Source organism: Malaclemys terrapin, chromosome 11 (assembly GCF_027887155.1).
Source record: "Malaclemys terrapin pileata isolate rMalTer1 chromosome 11, rMalTer1.hap1, whole genome shotgun sequence".
Taxonomy (NCBI): Eukaryota; Metazoa; Chordata; order Testudines; family Emydidae; genus Malaclemys; species Malaclemys terrapin.
This window is the reverse complement of record NC_071515.1, coordinates 61,834,835-61,856,896: the sequence shown is the minus strand read 5'-3', so window position 1 is coordinate 61,856,896 and position 22,062 is coordinate 61,834,835. Positions and strand designations below refer to the sequence as shown.

Sequence of the window (22,062 nt, the reverse complement as noted above, 5' to 3'; positions counted from 1 at the left end):
TCAGAATGTCGAGTTCACAAAACTCAAACCTCTGAAAACCAGGAAATACAGAGTTAAGTTAAATAACTGTACAACCTTAACTCTGCCCTCCCTGAAGCTGGCAAAAGCCATTGGGAATGATCTGCATGCACTCCAGCATGTGTGTTAGGTGTAGTTGTATTGAATGATGGAGGAGCAGTTGGAGCAGCTTGGAAGAGCTATAATAGCGATATGTGGAGATCTGGGTCCAAGTCCCATTCCCCCATGTGTTATCAAAGGAAAGAAGTATATATACACCTTGATGTTCCAGTCTGCATCATTTCAATACAGATTTGTGTTGCTTGTGTCTGTAGCAGGGTACTGGGGTTTTCCTGCCTTGTGTATTGTCTGTAGTGAGGTGGGATGTGAGAGTAGTCTGTGGATTTAGTGATGAGTAGGGGGAGGTATAGATTTAGGTAATATCTTGTGTGTAAGTGTGAAGGGCCAATAAAAGGGTATGAAGTAGTTGTTAATTTTTGCAAGTATGTTATTCTGTTGAGTAGGCTCAGTGTTTGAGTGACCAAGTAGCGCCTGTCCATTACTGTGAAAAAGCAGAATGAGGGAGTGTGTATGTTTTATAGGCATATTGGGACATCACTCAAAGAACTGAGTTAAGTTTGTATGGGCATTTACCTTAACTCTGCATTGCCTGGTTTTCAGAAGTTTCAGTATTTTGTGAACTCAACATTTTAGAGGGACACAAGCTATCACCGGGAAACTGTAACTCTGTGTTAATGACGTTTTTTTGCCATTTAATTTCCTAGTGTTTTAAACGGAGTGTTTGTTGATAGGAGTTAGTGTTCATTTAGATAGCTGTACTCCTCACCTAGGGTTGCAGGTGATATGTTACTGGGCTAGGTAATAATCAAAAGACCTAGCTTTTATATAGTGCTTAGATCTCAAAGAACCGTACATTATTATTCCCATTTGACAGATGGGAAACTGAGGCACAAACAGGTGAAGTGATTTGCCCCAAGTCACCCAGTGGGCCAGTGGCAGAGCTAAGAATAGTCCCATTTCAGTTGCCTTTCCATTGGGCATGATGGTTGTGCTTTGTTTTCAGGGCTTTGGAGCTGTGCAAAAACCTGCAGCTTCACTGTTCCGGAGCTGCTCCGCGCTCCAGCTCCAGGCTCCACTCCAAAGCCCTGTTTGTTTGACATGTTTGCAATGTGTAACTGGAGCAATGTGCCCTGGGTTATATTTGAATTCTCAGTGCATGAGTTGGTGCTCAGATTCGATGATCATGACTCATTCTTGGAGCTGCCGAGGTTCTATGATTTAGAGGTAATTCTCCAGATCCTTAGCCTCTCACTCTGCACATGGTTATACAATTACTTAGTCTAGTCTCTTTGCTCTCAATCATCTTCCTGCTCAATAATTACACCAACCTGAAGAATTTATCACTTGCTGCATATCTGATAAATCTCCAGCCATTTCCTTTTTCAGTTCCAGAAGGACTAAAGCTATTACCATTGTTGAGAGGGAGAGTTCAAATGGATGAAGAAACAATGTGGCCCTGGGGAACCTGCTAAGTTGCAAAGGAAGGCATAGGGAGGCAAGGACTTTCTAGAGCTCCTAAACTCTCCTTAGGGATAGATGTGTGGGAAGGGCCGTGCAGTGCTCCTCATCTTCCCATTGGTACTGAATTTGAGATCTTGGTTATGGCATTGTTTTCTCTGTCCATTTATAGAGTGTGTAAAAATATCACATTTTTATGGTTGAATTTTTCAGTCAGTTAATGATAAATGATAGAAGGAATATATTAAAACAGATAACATCAAATTATTGGAGACTAGAAACTGGTTAGTGAATCAGCACCCAATTTTCCACATAAGGCAAACCCTATTTGTTAATACAGAATAGCTCTATGAAATAGAATTAATCTCATAAATTCATAGTCATCTTCATGTTTTCCCTCGTAAGAATTTTTGACAGAATTGAATTTTGTCTAATCCTTTGAAAAGCCAAAAAGAAAATGTTAACATTTCAAACCACAGTTGTAAGTTCTCTTTTAATCTTGTTGGTTTTTATTTAGAATAACAAAAAAACTTGAAGAAAAACGAGAAGAGAAAAGGAAAGAGGAGGAACAGGTAAAATGTAACTACATTTATTACTATCAGTGGTATTCTTATTTGACAAGTTTCAGAGTAGCAGCCGTGTTAGTCTGTATCCACAAAAAGAACAGGAGTACTTGTGGCACCTTAGAGACTAACAAATTTATTAGAGCATAAGCTTTCGTGGACTACAGCCCACTTCTTCGGATTCATATAGAGTGGAATAAATATTGAGGAGACAACTCCCACCTGTTCATGCTCTCTGTATGTGTGTATATATATCTCCTCAATATTTATTCCACTCTATATGCATCCGAAGAAGGGGGCTGTAGTCCACGAAAGCTTATGCTCTAATAAATTTGTTAGTCTCTAAGGTGCCACAAGTACTCCTATTCTTATTTGATTTTGCTTTCAGTCTCTGAGATCTTTCTTTAAATAACACTCATATAATTAGATTATATTTTAAATCTAGTTATCTTCAGTGCAGGCTCCAGTTCAGTTAAGTCAAGTTTTGCTCTTGTTCAAAAGAAATATTTTGTTGGTTGAATTCTGTAATGTGGTCATCTTCCATCAGAAGGAAATTAAGAAAGAAATTGATCGAAGAAAAACTGGGAAAGAAATATTGGACTACAGAAGACGACACGAAGAAGAATTGACGAAGCGAATGTTAGAAGAAAGGAGCAGAGAAAAGGCAGAAGAAAAAGCAGCTAGGGAGCGTATAAAACAGCAGATTGCAATGGTAAAGTTTTTATTTTTTAAATATAGATAAATTGATCAGATTACTTGGCATTTAGTAACTCATGGAAGACTAAAATAACAGATTGCAAACCTCTTGTAAAAGTGTTTGAATGTCCTCCCTTTTTTGCTATTGGAAGCTGTGCTTTCAATTAATGGTTACTACTGTCAAAGAGCTTCTGTAGGCTATAGATTTTTACAAGAATTCAATTTTTCAGTTTGCAACCAAGAATTTGTTCTTTATATAAAAATCCATTGAAAATGGATTGTGCACACACACAAAAGCAAAAAGTTCCTTTTTCTCCCATACTAAGCAGCAAATGGCTCAGCATATGGCACAGACCAGAACAGGTTCAATGGGGCATGAGAGAGATGTGCTATTTTTTAATTGGTTGCTAGTACTTTGTGCATTTAGCTCCCTAATAATAATTTTATATATTTAAAAAAAAGTCTAGTGATGTCTCTCTTCTCATTCTGTCTCTGAGTGAATGTAATGATAACCAGAGCTGCTCTGAATATCATGAGAGGCATTGTTGGGCACAAAAGTGGCTATATACTGTTAAATGTGATTTAGAAATGCAGACAGAGATGGTGTGAAATCACCTTGAACACCACCACCATCTTTGCAGTTGCCTCCAAAATTAAAAACGTTTTTTGTTGAATAGTCACATCTCAACCAATAGAAATCCTCCTCCGAGATCAGTGTTTTTCAAACAGAGGGTCACGACCCACTACTGGGTCATCTTGTTCTGGTCAGCACCGCCAACTGGGACGTTAAAAGTCACGTCAGCAGTGCTGCCTAGCTAAGACAGGCTAGTGCCTACCTGTTCTGACACTGCACTGCACCCTGGAAGCAGCCAGCAGCTGGACCAGCTCCTAGGCGGGGGGACCATGGGGTGCCGTGTGCTGCCCCCGCCCTGAGCACCAGCTCCTCACTCCCATTGCCGGTTCCCAGAACTGGAGGGGTGTGTGTGCCTGTGAGCGAGAGTTGCGCGGAGCCGCTTGCACGCCTCCACCTAGGAGCCAGACCTGCTGCTGGTCACTTCCAGGGCACAGTGCGGTCTGTGGTGCCAGGACAGGCAGGAAGCCTGCCTCTGCACCCCGGCTACGACACTGACCGGGAGCCGCCGGAGGTAAGTCCGCACCCCAATCCCCAGCACTTAGCCCCGCCCCAAACTTGCAACCCCTTCTTGCACCCCAAAACCCTCCTCCTTGGCTCTACCCCAGAGCCTGCACCCCCAGCCCAGAGCCCTGACCCCCTCCCGCACCTCAGCCCTGAGCCCATCCCTCATCCCCAGCTCTGTTGGGTCGTGGGTATCAACAATTTTCTTCAACTGGGTCCCCCAGAAAAAAAAGTTCGAAAACCACTGGTCTAGGTGATTCTCAGAACTTCTTCATTATAACTTCTGAAGAGTCCTGTGATTAGAAATTAGGGCTTACATTAGTGTTATACCAAAATTTGTTTTAGAAAAATTTGAACAAGCTTGAATTCCAGTATTCAGTAGAACGAATAACTTATCAAATAACAAGATATAGGCTGAACAGTTAGGAGAGAGGAAGTGTTTCTCTCCTGCAGTGTCTGCAGCATGACTGGCTTGGCCTCTTTTCCTCCCTTCCTTGGCTTTTGTCAAGAGCAAATTTTTAATTGCAGATTGCATCAGTTACTCTGTCTGAACAGGTATTAACACACAATTTACAGCACAAGTTAACAGGTTTGTGTTTGTCGCATTAAAGGATCGTGCTGAAAGAGCAGCTCGCTTTGCAAAGACAAAGGAAGAAGTAGAAGCTGCAAAAGCTGCAGCTCAGCAAGCTAAGCAGGCTGAAGCGGAAGCTAGAAGAGAAGCCTCTCAGAAGGAAAGAAGGTGAGCAGTGTGCCAGTCTACCAGCGTGTATTTTTTTTTTTTTGGGGGGGTGGGGGGGGCAGGAAACTACTAGCCTTAGCTCTGAAGTAGACACTTTTTTACCAGAGCCTAATCTACTAGAGGACACTATGCTGGAATGATTAAACATTGTTGATGTCAGGTAAGCTTGTTGATTCTTTCAAGAAATCTGTGTATTTTCTAGTTATCTGCTTGAAGCACATTATTCATGGAGGATCTCAGAAGGATAAATGATATGATCAGGAATAAACAGAAATCTTACTCAGAATTATTAAGTTTTTTCCCTGTGCATTAAGTTAGAGAATCTTGTCTGTTTTTCATTTTTTTCAACTTGATGTACATACAGACATGTGGCTTTTATTATTAGGCACAAGTTTGTTTTCTTACGTCACCTATTTTCACTTTTGCATTATTTCTATGGACATTTACTTTGTGCTGGTTAGGGCCCTAGGCTCTATAATAGGCAGTAAGATCATAGATTCAGGTTAAAAGGAGTGGATTTTATCTTGCAGCTTGACTGTGCTTATCTATCAATCTTTCTCATCAGTATGTAAAAGTGCGGAGGACTTACCAGAATTTTGTGAAATGTCTGTTATATTTACTTATGTGAATTAGAAGCCCAGCAGTATCTTTTGCATCTACACTAGTATTTTCCACTTTTGTAGTGCTGCTTCAGCTTGAAGCGATAGAAGCTCTACTTTGACTACAGCCATTTCCACAATATTGGACTGTCTTCTAGCTCGTAAGCAATCTGGACTTTCAATCCCCTCTATGTTAGGGCCATTTGGTACATCACCCTGCTATCACTTTTTCTCTCCAGTTTACAGTAGTAATGTTCCTTAAGGAGGAACCTTGTTCGTGTTTTTCCACCACTTCCAGAGCCCACTCTCCCAGTATTATACTTGAGTATATTAAATTATTAGCAGTGTTGATGGATCTCCCCTTAGCAACCTGTTCTGTTATCACTTATCTATGCAGACTGTCTTTTTTTAGTGGTCATTTCATCTGCTCACAGAGTATGGGAGATTCAGGCCCTCAGGGCGGGTCCCCCCTACATAGTGTTTCGTAAGGACAGGATCTCATCTCAAGTTCTTGTCCACAGTTTTTCCATGTAAACCAGTTCATTCATCTCCCAGTTTTCTTCCATAAGCCCCACTCAACCTTGAGGGAAGCTCATTGTCCTTTTATGTTGACAGGACAAAATCATTTAGAAGTACGTTTAAATTATTGCTTTGTAGAGAGGGCTATGGGTCAGGCAATATTTTCATATTATCTAAATGGGTATCAACTGTATAAGAATATGTTACGAGTTGGCCAGGTTAGATACATCTAGCTCAGTGTTTCCCAAACTTGGGACACGGCTTGTGTAGGGAAAGCCCCTGGCGGGCCAGGCCGTTTACCCGTCCGCAGGTCCGGCTGATCGCAGCTCCCACTGGCCGCGGTTCGCTGCTCCAGGCCAATGGGAGCTGCTGGAAGCGGCGGCCAGTACATCCCTCGGTCCCCCGTGTCGCTTCCAGCAGCTCCCATTGGCCTGGAGCAGCGAACCGTGGCCAGTCGGAGCTGCGATCGGCCGGACCTGCGGACGGGGCAGGTAAACGAACCGGCCCGACCCGCCAGGGGCTTTCCCTACACAAGCAGCGTCCCAAGTTTGGGAAACACTGATCTAGCTACATTACAGCTTGGGCAGCTACTGTTTGACGAGTGTCCCTAGTTTTCAAATCTAGGGCAGCTACATGGAGCTCAGTTCACACATTTACAAGACCCTATTCTTTGGTAGAGGCTTCCAAATTGGATGCCTACTTTGGTATGGTTGTCCTCTTAGTCATGCTTTAAGGAGGACTTCTACTACACACCTCGAAGCAAACAGACAACTGCTTGTTAGTCAACAATCCACATAGACACTCACTCAAAGAATGGTTACCTACTCTGCAGGTTTTTCGAGATGTGTTGTCCACATGGATTCCATGACCCCTCCCCTTTCCCTGCTATGATAGAATCCTGCTCCCCTGAGATTCTGTATTGGCAAAAGAATTGAGGGATGGTTGGGCCTATCCTGCTCTTCATACCCTGGGGTCTGAAGCACAAAGACATCTAGGGTGCAGGTGCTACCTCAGCAAACACTGCTGTCCAAAAGAATTTGATCTCTGGAACATGTACCAACAACAGAATGCATGTGGACAACACTGTACTGTAAATACCCTTCTCTTTGAGTAGATAGTTCACACAGATCTACATGCCCTATCCTCCATCCCTATTTTGGAATCAAAATTAAGTAGAAGAAAGTGAGCAGGAGGAGGGTTTGGCATTCTTGGCTCTTTGTAAAGGCTTGCGCCTAAAGCTCATTTCTATGAGGACTGTATGTGTGATCCATTGGCTACTATTTTCCAGAGCATTCCAGCCTTCAGTCCTGTGCTCTCCCAAATTTGTGGCTCCATACTGACAATCTATCTGACTTTAATAACTTAGGGAAGTGTAACCATTCTTTTTTATATTTGAATACTAAAGGACACTTGCCTGAAATTCTTGTGTGCACTGACTAAAAGTGAAATGTCTCCCACAGTGCTATAGCGAGAATTCAGTTCCGCCTCCCAGATGGCTCTTCCTTTACTAATCAGTTTCCTGCTGAAGCCCCCTTGGAAGAAGCCAGGCAGTTTGCTGCACAGGTAAATTTAATGCCTCCTTTATTTTTAAGTTACATAAGAGGTAATCCCAGAACACTTAAATTTATCCATAACAGCTGACACACTCATTGCTGTTTTTAGAAATTGAATTTTTTTTTATGTTGGGCTCAAAGTCGTGTGCTGTAGTCCCGCTTACTGCTGAGATAGACTTTAAATTCAACCTCTGGCAGCCTTTAAACAGGTTCACAGCTGGCACATAGTTGTCTGCTTTTCTGACCACCAGTCTAGGAACTCCATTTTCCCTTCCTGTTGTATACAGTGAGGGCTCTCATTGCTACCTTTTCAGCACCACCTACTGTCTGTTTAATAGAGCAGCAATAATTCCTTTTTGGGAGAATACCCATTCTATCCAGTGAAGAATGTGAGTGACGAGAGAGGAAATCAAATATGTAAAACTCATGCACTTTTCCTATGTGAAGGTTTCCCATATTTTGAAATAGAACCGTGGGGTTGTTACAGGAAAGCATATTGGAAGGGGCAAATCTCTTCGTACTTTGAATGTAAGTTCTGACCTATTTAAAAATTGTTACCATGTTGCATTCTTACAGACTGTTGGCAACACTTACGGTAATTTTTCATTGGCTACAATGTTTCCCAGAAGGGAGTTTACCAAAGAAGATTATGGAAAGAAATTATTGGAGCTAGAGCTTGCACCAAGTGCTTCAATAGTATTGTTGCCGGCAAGTATATATTTCTTTTCAATTCACAAATAAGTACAATATTGTATCTTTCATTACAGGTACAGTTCAGATTTAAATGTCTATTTTACATTACCAGTCCTAGGCAATTAGTGTAATTCTTTAATACATTTTTATCAAGATTTTTTTTGTCTGTTTGGAAAGATGACTCTCCTCAGGGTGTGCTGTTGATTAGTGGAATCAGTTACAACTTCATAGTTAAGATTGTATAGAGATTTGTACTTGTAATGGAGATTTAAATCCCTCAGGATTTAGGAAACTTGAAAGTAAATATGTTTAATAGTTAGAAGCTGCTAAAACAGACTCGTTTGGATTTTTGACTTGCACCCTTGTCTTCCCCTAGCTAACAAATAGCCATCTTGTAATGCTCAGTGTATGTTCATGGAGCCCTAGACACAGGCCAGAATTTAAAAATAAATTAGCATTATTCTTAAACACCAAGATGAGCAATGAAAATGCCTCTCACAAAATCACCACCATACAGCACTGGTAGTCAAATGCCAAAGTGCATGTTGCTGCCTATACTGGCTCCAGTGACCAGGCTGCCTTCTTGCTTCTCTGCTCTGCTCCTATAGTCACTCAGCCACCCTTTACAGTAGCTCTCCTCAGTCTCTGGTAGATCTTTTAAGGTTTACCACAGGGAGCCCTGATCTGACTGACCTGGTGCAGAAAGAGTTGAATAAACTATTTGTTTTATAAGTGGTCGAAAAATATTCACAAAGTTATTAAGCTGACAGCTGCCCATTTGTATGGTCAGTGCCCAGAACTCACTTCCAGCACACATTGTCATTGTGGTGGAATTGGAGATGTGAGACAAACTGAAATATTTAGGTGTTTACATATATGCATTGAGCTACTTTTCAACCAGTGGTATGTCAAATAACCTGTGTAAATCTGTTGCTCTTCAAAAATGTCTTAACTTCCTTTGTTCTTGAATAGGCGGGAAGACCTGCTACTTCAGTAGTACAGGCATCAGGTGGCGATCTTTGGAAATTCTTGGGCACGATACTTTATCCACTCATAGCTGGCTGGAGGTTTATTAGCAACTTCTTATTTACCAGCCCTCCCCCCTCGCAACCTACAGCAAGAGCAGGACATCAACAAGAACATTCAAATCCTTCACCATCTAGCACTGTGGAGCCAAGCAGGTAAGCCGATCTGACTCATGTTCCATTTCTAATTTGTAGTTAGGACTAAAACTGCATATATCTTATTTTTCTAACATCTTTGCTGCTGGCCCACAATGAGGTAGGAAAGATGGTCTAGTCTAGTGCATCAGAGACTGGAACCTAAGTGGGTTCAGTTCTTGGCTTAGCCACCCATTTCCTATGTGACCTTAGATTAAGAGACTTGCCCATCTTGAGTCTGGTGGCACCTTAAACCCCAACAGATTTATTTGGGCATAAGTGGGTAGTCTTTAAGGTGCCACCAGACTCGTTGTTTTTGTGGATACAGACTAACACGGCTACCCCTCTGATACTTAATCTATTTTGTGCTTCAATTCCATCTGTAAAATGGGGATAGTATTTCCCTATTAATGATTGAGAGGTACTCTGAGGTAGAGCTGAGCAAATGTTTTGATTTTTCTTTCTAACATTAAAAAATTTCATTCGGGTCAAGGAAAATATTTGAATTTCGTTTTGAAAGAACATGGGTTGATTCAAACCATTTCAAAATGAACTATTCTTACTTCTTTAAAAATTTCCCCCTCGTTTTTTATTCAGCTGAAATTATTCACCCAATCTGACATGAATTCATGAATGGTTTTGATCACCCCAAAACCATTTTTTTGGTGAATTTACTATTTGACTGAAATTTCTCCCAGCTCCTCTACTCAGGCAGACTGGTTTCCTTTGCTACAGTAATGCTTGGAGGCTAGTGGTTATTTTCAAGGAGAAACATCCCTTCTCTACAGCTACGGAATGTGCGAAGTCTTTCAGTAGGCAGTCTTAGAAGCAAGAGGGGAATTCATGACTCAAACCCAGCCATCAATCAGGCTCTTGATTATACGTTGGAACTCCAGTTGAACTAGTTCTCAAACATCTTTAATGGGAGAATGGTTATTGCATAATCAGTCCATTCTGGGAAAGTGCCTTCTATAGTCACTAGCTTTAAAGCAGGGATTCTCAGGCCCAATTATTTGGTGGCCTCAGCGTGCGGCCATCAACTCTTGCTTGTGGCTGCTCACGCTTTTTCCTAAAATACTTCATTGTAATTTGTTTTTCCTAAAGGTAATTATTTGTACATGTATTTGTACATATTTATTTATCTATTGCTAGCTAGTAAGTCCATTAATATCACTTTTCATAGCAGACTCACTCAGCCCTGGCAATTTTAGGGACAAATCAAGCCTTGGCTGAGGGGCAGAGCCTGAAGCCCCATGGCTAGGGGACAGAACCCAAAGCCAGGTGGCTGGGGCTGGAACCTGTCTTCCATGCCACCCCTGGGAAGATGGGGAACTCACCAGCTGTCTCCAGGGGGGAGCAGGGCCCAATTGGAAGCCCCAGCAACCAACCCCAAGGCTGTGCATCCAGGAGCACGAGGGAGGGACAACTGCTTTCCCCCACCCCCATCACAGCCCAGAGGCTGAGGCAATAAGAAAAGCCCCTGGTGGCTGCATTAAAGAATAAAATGGCTGGGAGGGTTAGCAGTGCTGCAGTGCCAGACTATTAGATGACTACCTTCTAGTCTGTTCTTTCACCTCCATTTCTCCATACTGCCCTCAAATCTTCTCAAACTGTGGTTGTACAGGAAAGTTACCTTCTGTGAGAGTTGAAGAAATTCTCATTTGCTTCACCTGCTCCTTACCCCCAGCAACTGCAAAGGCTTTCTCTCCCTGTCAGATCAACTACTTAAGGCTGGTTTGTTGGTCATGTCCATAGCAGACATTTATTACAGATGGAGGATCGTAAAGTCACAAATATTTTCAGCTAAATTGAGCTCCATGATCTGCAGGAAAGCAACAGATTGCAACTTTGTTCCAGTCAGAGCAAACCTCAAAATGAGAGGTATAGACTTGGCATAGGAAAACAGATAATATAAATGCAATTGCTGTTAAGGAAACTGCTCTTAACTTGAATTTTCTTCATGTCTAGGCAAGCAGTGAGGAAACGAGTACTGGAAAAGCGTGGGGAGGACTTCAAAAAAGAAGGAAAAATATACAGATTGAGGACTCAAGATGATGGAGAAGATGAAAACAATACGTGGAATGGAAATTCTACCCAACAAATGTAATTTTGAGTAACTGGGCAATAATCATTGTTTTTCTCATTTGATTTAATGAAACTAAAACTTCTACTGGATAGTGGGGCTTATGGGTTACACTGACTGAACTATATAGTACTTTACTTCATATCCCATTACTGAAATACAAATTGCCTAACTCAAAACTGAAATGCTATGCTATTTAATATGAAAGAAGTTCAAAGAATTAAAGGATTTGAAACTTCTATCAGCATTTACTAGCCCTACTGCCATCTTGGAAGGCATTTTTTAATCTAGGACTATTCTGCTACAACAGTCTAAGACCCAGCATTAATATGAAGTTCTTGGTAGGCCAATGAGTGAGTAAATTGAGTGTCAGAAGCATTAGGTAGCAAATCAGATATTTGTAATTTTCTCTTGCTTCTGCAACTGCCAGCAAAACCTTGTAGTTTTTAATCCCCAAGCACTCAATAAACAGTTTTTCAAAAAACTAACATGCAATTCCTAGTTTTGTATAAAATGTCTCTGTGGGATAGTGTTTGTGTTATGTGTACATAAAAGGAACTCAAAGGATTATGTGAAGTGTGTACATAAAAGGAACTCAAAGGATTATGTGAAGTATGTCCCTTATTTCCCAGTGGCTTTTTGCTGTGGAGCTGCTTTAACCATCTAGAATGTCAAGACTTACTCTTTGCTTCTAGCAGCTGCAAGTAACTCCAGGATATTGTGCTAGGTTGGTTCAAGGGAACACAAAATAGTAAAGGGGATAAGCTGTGGGGATACTAGATCTGTCTCCAGTCTACCATTTTTCCCCACGTAAAGTGGAACATCTAAGGGACTGTTACATTATTACTGCTTAGTACCATGAAGACGTATCCTTTGTCTAGAGCATTTACAATAGCTCATATACAGTAGCTTTCCTTCAAACTCAGTGAGATACAAAGTGGAGTTCTTAACAGCTACATGCAAGAGGAACCTGGTCTACACCTAAGAATTGCTAAAGGCGTGATAAGTGTCTGCCCAAGTTTCATCATGCCTTTAGTTTAACCAGAGCAACTTCTATGTACAAACTCTTAATCTAGAACTTACCTCTTTTGTGCTTAAACAAGTTCATTTGCATGATCTTCTCTTGTTTTACTTTGGACAGAGATGAAAATGCTGTTGCCCAAGAACTGTTAGACTATTAGACAGCTTAATTTTTCTAATAAAAACAAAGGGACTCCAGCTGTAAATGTTTAATAAGGAGGAGACCAACTTTGAATGAGTAGGGTGAGTGATGGAAGCAAACACAGAAATTTACCACAACTAAACTTCAAGTTTTGTATGTTAAGTAGAGCAAACACATTTTTTAGATCTATATAAGTGCTTAATACTACAAGTGATAGGTGCTAGTACAAAAACTCAGCAAGACCTCAATTCACTTGATCTAAAATTTTAATTTTTTCTGTTGTCACATGTTTCAGAGTAGCAGCCGTGTTAGTCTGTATCCGTAAAAAGAACAGGAGTACTTGTGGCACCTTAGAGACTAACAAATTTATTAGAGCATAAGCTTTCGTGGACTATTCAAAACTAAAGTCTGTCCCTCTTTCTAATTTTACATTGTATTAACTTTAACAGCGTTTAGAATCTTGGCATGTGAAAGACAAGCAGAGTAAGATGTAAATTACATCATCAACTTTTTGGAAAAACTTTGTTTGAAATTCAAGGACAATTTGAATGCATTCCAATTTTGTAATAGTTTGAGCTTGTCTTTAAAATTTTACACAGTGTAAATCAAACTGGATATAGAGTTCATTTTGAAGACCTTTTATAGACATGATCAAATGCTGTAATGCTAAATCAAAATAGTTGCATACAAGGGGAAGTATGCTATGCTTGTGAGGGAGTAGCTTGTGTTGCTTAACACTAGCAAATGTCAGCAGCAGTGTCTTCCTCTAAACAAGGATGACTTACATCCAGGATGAGGGGGACAGATGCTCAAGACCAGTGATCTTATACATTTAGAAACAACAAAAGCTGTCAGGTATTATCTTTTTGGAATGTTGTACTAGTCAGTCATTTATAGTACCAACTAGCATTTGCCTTAAATTGGCTCAAGAAGAGATCTCCTTAAGTTCTTTAATTAGATCAAAAATGGTGAACAGCTTGCCAATGCTTAGTTTTGATTTAAAAATAGGTGTACATAAATAGTTATAGTATAAGTGCTAATTGGTTAGCTTTTTTTCAATTAAGTTAATGTAAACTAGAGACAACAGATGAAAGACCCTCTTAACAGTAGCTAACAACTACAGGTGGTATTGTGTGTCTGGTCCTTAAGACTTTAAAGAAGGGAACATCTTATGTTGCGCACGCACACGCTGCAAAAATGTATATTTTACTTAACTATCCTGATGGTTTACTCACTCTTTTGGATAACTTGCCATATTTGTATGAAAAAAGCACAAGTCCTAACACACCAATCAGAGCAAAAGCAAATAACACATAGAGTCCTATTTCTGCATTCAGTGAAGTTAAACCTAATCCCAAAAATTGTACTTTCCCAGTGGACGCACTGTGCATAGACCCCATTGTGCTAGCAGCTGGTGTAGTAGTACCTGGGAAGACAAGAATTGAATATCATCAATACCTCTTCTTATGAACTACTTCATGTACACAACTATTTGATTTCTCCTCACTTATTCATAGCTCTGTGAGGGCAGCTAATCAGTATACTGTCTTACAACAGGTGGGGGAAGATAAATTAATAATTGGTCATTTTAGACCATTCAAAAGGAGATTCACCCCCCCCCCTCTCAAAAAAAAGTTTAATATTAATCTAGCACCAATCATTAGATTATACAGCCTTTATGTTTACATAACTCTCAGAAACCACTTTTGAAAATACCAGATAAAATATTCAGACGTTATTTTGTTGCACAGTCTCACCTTCACTCTCTGCCATGCTTAGGGCAGAGATCATTTTCTATTGGATAGGAAAGTGTTTCATTTAAAGAGTCTCACATTCTCCAAAGAATGCTAGATCCCTATGTTTTGAAAAGCATCACATATACCAAGGCTGCCATACAAGTATTACATACTGTATAAGTTAGCTCAACTGGTTCTAGGGGTTTTGGACCTAACTTCTCTGTGGACTGAAATTCCTAGTTTTGACAATATTCTCAATCTGCAGCAAAAAAGTTTTTCTTCATTCATAAAAATGTAAAGTAATATTTTAAGGTGTATGATGACGCCCCATGTAGTTCATCAGTTCCCTGTGTATTCACCACTAATAGCTCAGTTAGCAACTACTGTAACTGAGTCCCTAATCTGGATTATGCTGGGGCTGCAGGGAATTCTACAAAGTAATGTATTTTATTACATAAATGTAGAAATCATTAGGATGCTCTTAGCCATTAATATTAATCCCTATGTTCTGTTTCTAGTTAGTTACCTTCAGGCTGTGGCTGGAGACACAAATGTGGTCCATTTGCTGGGTCTGGGAAACCATTACATAGTATGATTGATGAATAATATTTTGAAGATTCTCTGGGAATCCTGGGCAGATTGGGATCGGTGTAGTTGATGTAATACAAACCAAATTTTTCAGCAAAGCCTGTTGCCCATTCAAAGTTGTCCATCAGAGACCATGCAGTGTAGCCTCGGAGATCAACACCATCAAGTACAACAGCTGTTGAGATGCACCAAATGTGAAAGCATGATCATGTAGGTATTGAAAACTTATTTTAAGGCTTGTTATCTATTATATTTATCTTGGCATCTGTCAATATGGAAGACAATTCAGTATGCTACCAAAGTGACATGCATAGCATAGTTGCCAACCTTCACATGGTAAATAAGCACTCTGACTTTCACAATAAGCCAAAAATCAAGCTAATCCCATTTCAAAACAAGCCAATCCCTAAGAACCCCAACACTCTATGTGACTAGATCCCTCCGGCATGCCATCTGGGACTGTGGTGGGCCCACTGTGCACCCCTGACTCTCTCCTCGCATTGCCCCTGCTTGCCGGGAGCCAATCAAAAAAAAAAAAAAAGCTACAAGCCAAAAAGCAACTCAAGCCAAAACCAAGCCCAATTTCTGCATTTTTTTTGGCATATTTGATCATAGTGTTGGAGGAATTAGTTACTTATACCCCCAGGTTTCATCTCAACCCATCCTTAATTCTAGTTCAGAACTAGCAGTTAAAGGGAAATCTTTATTTCATTCACTTTGTTTATCTTTTATGTGTAACTTAGGGATTGAACCAGTACTCTTTGATGGCTGGTATCTTGTGCTCCAGAATCTAAGTTGTCAGTTAAAAAAAGTGAAGCTCTTTCAGACTGTGAAGAAAGCCTTCACGTTGCAGTGTATAAACCGCTCCTGTGATATCCCCCAATAAAGAGGAGATCTCATATTTTGAACAGCTGCATGATCTTGCATCAGTACTCTCATCTGGGCATGTCTAAGGCAGTATTGCCAACTCTCTCACTATTTTCACAGTTGATGAGCTCTTGCTCCCCTTGCAAAATTAATCCTGGTGGAAGCCAGCAGAGTTCCTCCCCACTCTGCGCACTGTTCTAACAGGAAGGGAAGAGGGACAAAGAGCCCAGCATGGTTCTGCTCCCTTCTGTGAGCAATTGGACAGGACAATGCCTCTATCCCTCTCCCTCCTTCTGGGAAGGGATTGAGGGTTCCCTGCTACAACTTCCCAATTCTGAAAGAGAGGAATGAAGAACCCCAGGAGGAAGAAAACTGGGGACAGAATTAATTGCTGGGCAGGGGACAGGCAGATGTTGGGGTGAGAAATCCTGGAGCAGGGGCCAAAATCATCGTGCCCAATAGATTTAGTTTTCACACAAATACTGGGGATGGGCAGGGGGAGTTTAACAAAATCAAAACAGACCAAAAAACACAATATGGTCTTTTATAATCTCAGGATTTATGATCTCTTGAGGTTAGCAATGCTGCAGTGGGCACAGCTTGGAAGAATACCACTTCAACACCACCACCACAGTTGCCCACTGCTATAATTAACATTAAATAACAGCAGGTATTACTGCCTATAGGCTAGTATGTGTTTACACAGATGAGGTATTAAATAGCAACATGACAACTGATCTTAATTCTCATCAAACCATTCTTTGAGCAGACAGTTAAACCATAAGCTACTGTGAACAACAGTTCTGAATGGCAAAGCGAATGGTCACAATAGATGGGAGTCTGAACAAGGGTCTAGCTCACTGAGGACCACTGGAGGCTACACTGCAGCAGTAATGCAGATATATGGTGTAGTTGGTGGTGCTGGTCTCAGACACAGCAACGCTTAGTGCTCCATCAGGAAAACCTGAACAAAAGGATGAGCTCTCTCTGCAGTCGTGATTAGGTACATCATAGGCAAACAGAGTATGATGCAACATACAGGGGTAAAGAAAAAAGTCCAGAATTAGGTGGCAAGTGCTTGAAGTTACTGGTCTTAATTCTGTACTGAGTTAATGGCTTGTGGAGGGCTAGTGCCCCTAGTATTTGGCCTCTGCCAGCACTGGGCACAGGAGACTGGAACTGCTGAGAGACAAGACCCAAGAACCTTGATGATACTAATGTTACTTGAACTAAGAACAAGCACTACGTTGTAAGTTTCCTGGTAAAATATGAAAGTATAGTTCTGACCTTTTAATGCTTCATTAATGTAATTCTTGTAGTAGTGTATTCGCCAAGTGTCATTGAGGCCAAGGTCTCCACGTTCAGAAATCCCATTCTCAGTAACATAAATTGGAGGGTTATCATACTCTTCTTTTATCCACCTCAGGATCTTTCTGAAGCCAAAGGGGGTCACCTTTAACCAGAAGGAACCAGAGCCCAGCCAGCTCCGGTCTGTTACTGAAGCTACCCCCCTGTAGATGAGAATCAGAATGCAACAATGATAAAACATCTTATTCTGCCAACTCCCAAGCTTAGGCCAAGGATCAAATTGTACATTATTATTTATTTGTATTACAGCAATGCCTAGAGGTTCCAGTCAGGGCTTTGTGCTAGGCCCACTACAGACACACGGTTCCTTCCCTGAAGAGCTTACTGTCTCAGAGTCAACAGTATATGCTCTATAGAAGTGCCCGGGATAACTTCATGAACAAGAAATATTAACAGATCACATGAATGGCTGCCCGACAAATTCTACCCTTCAACTTCTGGGTCTTTGGGACTGAAGTAGTAATAAGATTGAAGCTGGCAGTCATCACCAAGACCTGCCGCCGGTTGAGGAGAACGTTCAGGGAATCAGGCAGCACATATAAGGGAGAAGAGACCGAGGTAGCATTGGCAAGACAGCAGAGGTGTGATCGGGTGTTGGGAGGTGAACCTCACTAGTCTATTAAGATGTGGTTCACCTTGAAAGAGCCTGAGAGCCACTGGCTTAAGCCATGTCAAAAACTGACCCTAACCCTACAATAACCCAATCTAGTTTTAGTGTCCTCTTGGAGGTTCTAACGTGTATAGCAAAATACTTTAGAACCTCCAAGAGAGCATGTGTGTTCAATCCTGCATTCCCTATGCATCAATGGCAATTTTGGGGACACAAACAACGCAGGACTGAGGCCCTAGTGTATATAGTTTTTTGGTTAAAATTACAGAAGGGTTCAAGCTTCAAGGATATGGGCAGGTTTCAGAGAGCTACTGAGTTCAGGGGAGTTTCTATGTACACCTGATTAAAACTCAAAAAATAGACATAAAATACAGAGTACCAAATGTGACAGGGTTTTTCGGCAGTCTTTTAAATCATTTGTGGAGGATGCTTGTGAGCTCTAAAGATCCCTCCCCTCTATGTGATGTGCCCCCATCCTCATGCTTGCTTGTTGAGAGCTCTTCCCAAGTCCAGTTTGATATAGTTTAAGGCAGTGGTTAACATTTTCACTGATAGCAGGGGTGATACTGGTAATTCATTTTCCTCTCCATGTATGTAGATAATTCCCTTAACTCTAATGGGAATTGGGTGTAATTAGGGTGACCAGACGTCCTGATCAAATCAGGACTGTCCCGATATTTAGCTGTTTGTCCCATGTCCCGACAGATGTACAATCGGGATGCCATTTGTCCCGATATTTGGCGTGGGGTTGGACTGGTGACCCTAATGGGCAGACACCCTACCTGGCTCCACCTAGCTCCCGGCCAGCAGGACCCAGCAGCCCCTAGGTGGAGGGGGGTCTCTGTGTGCTGCGCCTGCTACGAGCGCCAGCTCCACAGCTCCCATTGGCCGGGAACTGTGGCCAATGGGAACTGCAGGGCAGGGCCTGTCGGCGCAAGCAGCGCGTAGAGCCCTCTGGTCACCCCGACTCTAGAAGCCAGAGGGACCTGCCAGACACTTCCCAGGAGCTGCCCCAGGTAAGCACTGCCTGGACCCCACCCCCACCCCCCCTCACCTCCTCCCCCAGCCCTCAGGTGAGGAGGTGAGCAGCGGGTGGGGAGGCCAGCCAGACACATTGGTTTGCTTGGCCCTGTGCTACCAGTGTGCCCCTTCCTGTTGGGGGTAGGCCACAGCACCCCCCCACACACACACATACACCATACCACAAATGCACAGAGCCCTGCATACCACCATCACCTAGCGCCCTCCCGCCCACAGCCCCACCACTCCACACCCCCCAGGTCCCCAACACACACAGATCTCCCCCTCTCCAGTGTCCTTTGCCACAGCCCCACCACCACAACTACACAGTGCCCCACACTGACCCCCACTTCCCAGCGCTGCGATACACACAGATGTCCCCCACTGCCCAGTGCCCCCAAGTGTCTAGCACCCCAGAACACACAAACCTCCCCCTTGCCCAGCACCCTCCACCCCCTCACAGCCCAGCACCTCTACCCCCCTCCCCCCAGCCCTCCCAGACACTTGCCGACGCCTGTCCCATCCCATGGGTGGAAGGTGAGGTGACTGTCAGTTGGGTTGAGCCAGCAACGCGGCTGGGGCTGGAACTGGGATCATGCGCCCCTGCCCCATGGCTTGTGTTGGGGGCTGCAGCAGGGGCCATACACCCCCCCTCACAGCTTCCTAGGGCTTTGCGCCCCCTCCCCCACATGGCTCTGATCAGGGCTGTGCGCCTGTGGCTGCCCCCTCGCCCATGCGTCTTACTGATATTTTACTTTTGCCATCTGGTCACCCTAGATGTAAAGTCTCCTTGATCAGAGAATGTGGTCCTCTGATCTCTGTTTCTCTCTCTCTCTCATCAAGGGGGATTTATAACCAACTCTCAGCGAAGTTATGGGAATTATCTACAAACTCTCTCCATACACTGATGACAAAACAGCTATTTATGTGGAACCATAGGTGGAGAGGAAAATTACCAGCATTTCCCCCTCCTATAAACCAAAACAGTTGTTAAAAACAGCCCGTATTTGCTAATCTATTAAATATAAAGCTAGGCCAGAAGGTTATTTTAATATTAACATAAGAAGCTTTACATATGTTTAGTATTTAAGTTGTTTCACCCTTAAAGCTTCACACTGTAGTTGGTAGATGAATTCCATTATGACAAACACATTTAAAAGACAACTATTAAGTATCTAGAAGACAGTATAGTCTGCCATCTCAAAAGCCAGAGTATATGAAGATACCATTTTCAAGATAGTCTACTCACATTTTTATATCAACTTCTGACAAACACATTTTCCTTTATTACTGGTAGGGTGACCAGACATCCCGATAAAATCGGGACCATCCCAATATTTAGGTGTTTGTCCCGTGTCCTGACCAATCTTTGGTGGGGACACAATTTTCTCCGCTGGCAGCACTGGGTTGTTTTTTTTGTTTTTGCTCCGCAGGTGAACCCTCCGCCATGTGTCCCGATATTTTCTTCCTCTCATCTGGTCACCCTAATTAGTGGTTCTGTTCTTAACTGTGCTTGCTAAAAATTCAGTGTCATAAGCTTGTGAATATGGAGCAAGGGCAGCAAGTATCACATTTATTCCCTGAATTTTGGACAGTACCCAAACTTCTGACCCAGTGAATATTTTACTAGCCCAAGTCTTGGGTGTCTAAAAGTCCAAGAGCTTGTCAAGTTAATTTTTAATGTTGATCATATTGGCACAGGCTCCAGAAGTGTGTGTGTTATTTGACTATAACTTTATGCTTATGTCTTACCTATCAGCGTCGTAGGATGAGATGGCAGAAGCGTAGTTTAAGTTGTATGCCAATATTGTGGTATAATGATTGAAACCAAAGAAATCAAATGTGCCTTTAATTCTCTGCTTTTCACTTTCGGTAAATTCTGGGAGTCTGCATTAAAAGGGAAAAACAAGAAAGACTTTTACTGACAAGAAAATTCCTTTTACTGGGAAATATTTAAAGGATTTGTTTTGTGGTCAATCTCTTTTCCCTTTTTAAAAACAAGGGAGTTTCAGAAAAAAATTGAATTCCCTAAAGAAACTACATACCTGTTAGAATGTTAACAATAATGAGAAATAATTGAACTTACGCAGCCCACTGTGATTGTGAAAAGTGCTTTACAGACACCAATTTATTCAACCTAAAAGTCTCTGATGTAAGCATCATAATACCCATTTTATTGATCTGAATACTGAGAGACTTCCCAAAGTGAGAGTGTGGCAGAAATGGAACTTGAACTCAAGAATCTTGACATCCAACCCCACTAGGGCACTCCTTCCCGAGCTGGGACCAGAACTCAAGCATTAATGCACTACAGCCACCAAACCACAACTTTTCCAGAGCATGCTAAGCAATTTCTTCAAGACCACATCAGCAAACATTCCTTTACCTTTTCAGAGGTAAATGATCAGAAATACTGCACAGCTCAAGTGCACAGCTCTGCCAGTTTCGCTACACCATGCTATGAAAGTGAAGATGATTCACTATTTGGCCAGGGTGTAGCCAGACTCTGAGAAAGGGAAGGTGATCTGCAGCACAGAAGTTTGATGTTGCTCCCAACATCTCATGATAAAGCTGTGATAGCACAATGGATTGATGTACCATCTGGCCAGACTGGTGCCTTTGAATTAAGTTTCTTGGGTTGCCAGGCTTCAATTTTTCACAGCTGATCAATATAACATACCATTTTTAAGAGCAGTTGAAAGCAACACTCAATGCATCTGTATAGGAGCATTAGGTCTTCCACTGCAGAGCATCCAATGTACAATTTTGAGCTGCCTGTTTGTGTCATTACCCCCAAAGAAACTCTTGAAGAAAGTGATTTTACAGAAGTTCATTTTGTTTACAAATGAGATGTGCAGAAATAGTTTTAACATTAAACCCAAAAGCAAAAGAGAACTTTCTAGGGGAATACAGCAACTCCAATAGATGTATTTAATTAAGATGATAAATTAATTTATCCCAAATCCTCTCCATTTGCTCATTTACAGGATTAACAGATTGTATTTACATAGGTCAGAAATCAAGTAGGTAAAATACTCTACACAAAACAGGTCAGACGTATACAGATGGTGAGCACTTTTTTATACAAGTTTATTTGGTGTTCCTGAAAAACGGATTGAGCTACACCAGTGAATTGATGCAAGCAGGAAGGGACTGACCCTGACAAAGCTTTCCTCCTCAAAGGAGACAAGATGGGTAAATTAATATCATCTGTTGGCGAGAGATACAAGCTTTCGAGCCACACAGAGCTCTTCTTCAGGTCTCAGAGCACCACAGCTAAATGCAAGATATGCTAAACAATCTGCTCTAAGTAGCTAGCACATATTCTAAGGGACCATTCCAGGTAGAGTGGCCAGTTAACACCACTGCAGTCATATGACAAAAAGAGGGGTTACAGATTGTTAGGGGCATTCTTCACATCTTGGACAGCAAACA

General features: G+C 41.9%; 2 protein-coding genes across 3 annotated transcripts in view; one reads left to right on the top strand and one right to left on the bottom strand.

Moving 5' to 3' along the window:
• Positions 1-11,764, top strand: part of UBXN4 (UBX domain protein 4) — a 28,690-nt gene extending 16,926 nt beyond the window's left edge. For both annotated transcript variants that reach the window (XM_054043835.1, XM_054043836.1), the window contains exons 7-13: positions 2,054-2,108; positions 2,647-2,811; positions 4,542-4,669; positions 7,248-7,350; positions 7,917-8,048; positions 9,006-9,214; positions 11,162-11,764. In XM_054043835.1, coding sequence (XP_053899810.1) covers positions 2,054-2,108; positions 2,647-2,811; positions 4,542-4,669; positions 7,248-7,350; positions 7,917-8,048; positions 9,006-9,214; positions 11,162-11,300 — 931 coding nt within the window. In that variant the 3' untranslated portion in view covers positions 11,301-11,764. The remainder of the gene's footprint in view (positions 1-2,053; positions 2,109-2,646; positions 2,812-4,541; positions 4,670-7,247; positions 7,351-7,916; positions 8,049-9,005; positions 9,215-11,161) is intronic.
• A 726-nt stretch (positions 11,765-12,490) lies between these two features.
• LCT (lactase) overlaps positions 12,491-22,062 on the bottom strand; it is a 31,393-nt gene continuing 21,821 nt past the window's right edge. Inside the window, 4 exon segments of the mRNA XM_054043302.1 lie at positions 12,491-13,849; positions 14,701-14,937; positions 16,917-17,140; positions 20,380-20,514. Of these exon segments, the coding sequence (XP_053899277.1) occupies positions 13,653-13,849; positions 14,701-14,937; positions 16,917-17,140; positions 20,380-20,514 (793 nt within the window). The 3' untranslated portion in view covers positions 12,491-13,652.